A 4,696-nucleotide genomic window follows, 5' to 3' on the forward strand; every position below is an offset into this window, starting at 1 on the left:
TCTCATCCGCCTCTTTAATTCCTTTATTCTGTCTCTTAAGTCAACTATGAGGACATTTTCACAGATGATGAGATTAATATAAAAAAGAGGTACTATACCTCAACAGAGCACGTTTATCTGACACACCGAAGAGGTTTTAATGTGTGTTTGTGGGTTGCTTTTATTTCTGAAGGCCTCACAAATATAGTGAACGTTTTCAGATATATGCGTGCTCTTATGTGTGTCTGTTTAATTATCTATACTTTAAAGATAAATTCGTCATCAGAAAGTGAGCTAAATCTGGCAGCACCTCCCATCCGGACATTGGAGTTTTGAGTTAATCAATCGTAACACGTTTTATATTAAAGACAATATACATCCTTATTTAGTTAATGCGAGCCCAGCTATGTACTGATAATGTTTTCTCAAAGTAATATGAATAAACATTCTCCAGTAATGCTAATAAATGTTCATTTAGAGTCATCTGGTCTTTAATGTTCTCAAAGTGTCATAATGTTTGTGAAAATTACAAAAATGGAATGTTCCTTTAATGTTCATATAACAAAGATGGAGTAATGTTTTCACAACTTGATGGAAACTTTACGAAAAAGGTTTTTTGGAACATATTTCAGTTATCGTGTGTAGAGTAAATCTTTACCCAAACAGGAACTAAATCTGTCAAAACCTACTTTTGAAAACATCCTCATTTGCAAAAGCGGCATTAAATGAAATAAAAGGTTTTTGGGAGCACTTTATTTGAAGCCTCATGTATGATACATTATAAAGGTATTCGTAGCCTATGTAATGCATTATATCTTTTCAGAAATAATTGTAACTGAAGTTAAAATGCATCATAATATTTAAAAGTGTGTCGTGTGTTTTAATGCATTACACTAAAGGTGTAACAATTAATAGAAAAGTATTATAACTGTGTTTACAATTATTAATGAGATCATGTAATGCATCACAAGACATAATTAATGCATTAAAACTACCTTTATGCAAACTGTAAAAAGTGATAATAAAAATTGAGGAAACCTGTTGCCTTAAAACATTTAAGTAAATGATAATTAAAAAAAATAAGTTAAGTGAATTGTCAAGTTCACTTAACTTTTAAAAAAAAAATTATTATGTACTTAAAATTTTTAAGGCAACGGGTTTCCTCAATTTTTTTAAGTTAAGTCAACTTATCACTTTTTACAGTGTATATAAAGGCTATAAGTGTTACTATTATTTTTAAAACTGTGTAAATACAGAATGTTTTCTCTTAGTGTTTGGTTATAGTATTTATAACTAGCTGTATATAAAAATAACGGTAACACTTTACAATAAGGTTCATTAGTTAACTACATTAGTTAACATTAACTAATAATAAACTGCACTTATACAGCGTTTATTAATCTTTGTTAATGTTAATTTCAACAGTTACTAATACATTATTAAAATCTTGTTAACATTAGTTAATGCACTGTGAACTAACATGAACTAACAATGAACATCTGTATTTTTATTAACTAGCGTTAGCGAAGATTAGTAAATACAGTAACAAATGTATTGCTCATGGTTAGTTCATGTTAGTTAATACATTAACTAATGTTTAACTAATGAACCTTATTGTAAAGTGTTACCAAAATAATAGAACTCTATGGAACGTCCCTATTTAGATAACTAAGTAAATGTGTGCGTGCATGTGTTTTTTATAGCTCTCTGTGGTCAGCCGAAGAATGAGAAACAGAAATGTGACAATAGAATCAGCAGAAACAAACCACAGTGACGAGTGAACTCACCTCTGAGAAAGCTTTATCTTTAGACGAGCGTATCTGACAACAAACAAACAGTGAACGTTACTTTCATGATCAGAGAAATTCATCAAAAACATATTCCGTTCATAACCCAAAATCTAAATGTACAGCGAAGGCCGTGTTACACACTTGAGTTATTTTTGATTTAATCCTGGAAACAAAGTTTTGCGGTTTTAACAAACTTAAAACAAGTAGGCGAATGAGCTCAAATGCAGTATTTTTAGGGGTTGTGCACCATTCAGAACTGCACTGAGGAAGTACATAAGTCCCAATTTAATTACTACATTTAAATTGAATGTGTTCATGAAAACATGAACTGAATGTTGATGTTTGAAGAAGACGGACAGATAGATAGATTCCTGTTTTATTTTCTGTATTTATTTAAATTAGGCTTTTATTTATTTTTTTTAATTTTCAAAATAAAAATTAACTTTGCCATGGGGACCTCAGTCATTTAGTAGATGTTCATAATTAAAGAAAAGTCTATAAAAAAATAATGAATATTGCTTTAAGTTATTTGTACTCCAAAGAACTACAAAATGCAAGGAAATAATGTTTGTTTTTTATGGGTGCTTCAATTTAAAGGGTTAATTCAGGGCATGGCACCTGTGAATGTTCTTGTTAAAACATGTTAAAGAAAATATTGTTTTATTTTCTGTAAATCACATTTATGTATAAGTCAATAGATGAATGTATTAATAATTAGATTAGATATATTTAAATATTTTTTAGTCACCAGCAATGTTATTTAATTTCAAAAATGTGTGGAAAATGGCACTAAATGTCTTTATCATACAGTATATGAAGATGTGAGGTTATAGAAATGAAGTTTCACCTTTAATCTGCAGTAAAGGACGGTCAACACAATGCCGTAAACAATCAGAATCCCATCCAGAATATAACACACTCCTCCATCCTGCTGCGCAGCTGAGGAACAAGATATTACACACAACAGCTTCAACAAATCTCATCTATGTCAAAAAGCATCATCGTAACACAAGTAAATAAATAATTAATTATTGTATATGTATTTATAATAATTCAATAACCATGTTTAATGTTAAATATTAAATGCAATACATTATAATGTTTAAATATTTAAAACAAGTATAAATATATTTAAAAGTTTAAAGGCAATACATTATGATGCTTAAATATTTAAAACAATTATAAAAATGTTTAAAGCAAAAATACTTAAAACAATTATAAATGTTTAAATCAATATATTGTGATGTTTAAATATTCTAAACAATTATAAATGTTTAGATGTAATGCATATTATTTTTATGTAATAGATTATACTTATATGTGTAATATATTTAAACATTTTTATAAATTATAACGTTTAAATGTTTTAAAAATTATAACTGTTTAAGTGTTTAAAGCAGTGCATTATGTTTAAATATTTCAAACAATTATAAATGTTTAGATGTAATATATAATATATGTAACAGATTATACAGATATGTGTAATATATTTAAACATTATTATAAATTATAACGTTTAAATGTTTTAAAAATTATAACTGTCTAAATGTTTAAAGCAATGTATTATAATGTTTCAATATTTAAAACAACTATAAATATGTTTAAATGTTTAAAGCAATATATTATGTAAATATTTTAAATAATTATAAATGTTTGAACGTTTAAAGCATACAGGTTTTATTCACCAAATACACACCAAAAAGGGTTCCGGTTTTAAATTATTCGTTAAAAAAAAAATCAAATTCACTCTCAGTAACTAGTAATATAACTAAAATTCATTTGAAAATTAAATTCACAAATTCCTAAAATTTGATTCCAAATTACAATGTATTTGTTTAATGGGGAACAGGAAGAGACGGTTTAATTTGACCTTTTATAAACCAACTTTTACAGTTTTCCGTTGAAGCGTCACAGGCGTATCGATCAGGATTTCTGGAGTGATTGTGTGCTGGATGAGGTTTGATTTGATCTGATCTTACCGACTCGTCCAGCGTTGAGCAGGAGAATCAGACAGACGTCCAGCGACTGCATCTTTCCTCTGAAATGAGTCAAGCAGAGATGTGAAGAGGAAGAGTGAACCATGGTAGTGACAAAAGAGTCATTTAACAGGAAACTGTGGGCTCAGACAAAGTGTCCGAAACACACACACACACACACACACACACACTCACTCACTCACACATACATACATGCGATTTCACACCAGCATCCTTTTTTTCTCTTTTTTTACTTCTCATGCACACACAACACTGAAAGCAGGGCACAAGTCCTTCCTGTTTCTCAGAGAAGTGAGGATCATTTCAGACAAACGACTGAAAGAGAGCTGCTGAGTTCAGCTGCCATCAGATGATGTCTAGTGTTTCCAAACAGATCACTTCAGAGAGTGATTTTCCGCCTCAGGATTTTTGTCTTGTTTTCCAGAACAAATATCTGAACATTCTTAAATCAGCTAGAGAACTAGAGGACCAATATTAGAGCTTATGAGGAGAACTGATCAAAATGAATTCAGTTTTAACTGAGAAAATACCTGCCTGTATAATTTAAAGGGAAAACAAGATAATTGTTTTTCCCCCATTGGCTGCTATTTTTTTTTTTTTCAATTTAATTTCTTCAATTGTTACTATGAGGTTGCTAGGATTTGGGTGGTTGTCAGGGCGTTGCTAGGATCTAGGTGGTTGTCAGGGAGTTGCTAGGAGGTTACTAAAGTATTGTGGGTGGTTGCTATGAGGTTGCTAGCATGTGGGTGGGTGCCAGGGAGTTGCTATGAGGTTGCTAGGGTGTTCTGGGTGGTTGTCAGGGTGTTTCTATGAGATTGTTCAGATGTGGGTGGTTGTCAGGGAGTTGCTATGATGTTCTGAGTGGTTGCTATGAGATTTCTAGGATGTTTGTGATTGTCAAGGAGTTGCTATTAGGTTGCTAGGATCTGG

General features: G+C 30.6%; 1 protein-coding gene across 1 annotated transcript in view; it reads right to left on the reverse strand.

Moving 5' to 3' along the window:
• Positions 1–3,905, reverse strand: part of fcer1gl (Fc receptor, IgE, high affinity I, gamma polypeptide like) — a 4,412-nt gene extending 507 nt beyond the window's left edge. Inside the window, exons 1-3 of the mRNA XM_058754267.1 lie at positions 3,749–3,905; positions 2,617–2,708; positions 1,767–1,799 (exon numbers count right to left, since the gene is read on the reverse strand). Of these exons, the coding sequence (XP_058610250.1) occupies positions 1,767–1,799; positions 2,617–2,708; positions 3,749–3,851 (228 nt within the window). The 5' untranslated portion in view covers positions 3,852–3,905. The remainder of the gene's footprint in view (positions 1–1,766; positions 1,800–2,616; positions 2,709–3,748) is intronic.
• Between the last annotated feature and the right edge of the window lie 791 nt (positions 3,906–4,696).

This window comes from Onychostoma macrolepis, chromosome 02 (assembly GCF_012432095.1).
Source record: "Onychostoma macrolepis isolate SWU-2019 chromosome 02, ASM1243209v1, whole genome shotgun sequence".
Classification (NCBI taxonomy): Eukaryota; Metazoa; Chordata; class Actinopteri; order Cypriniformes; family Cyprinidae; genus Onychostoma; species Onychostoma macrolepis.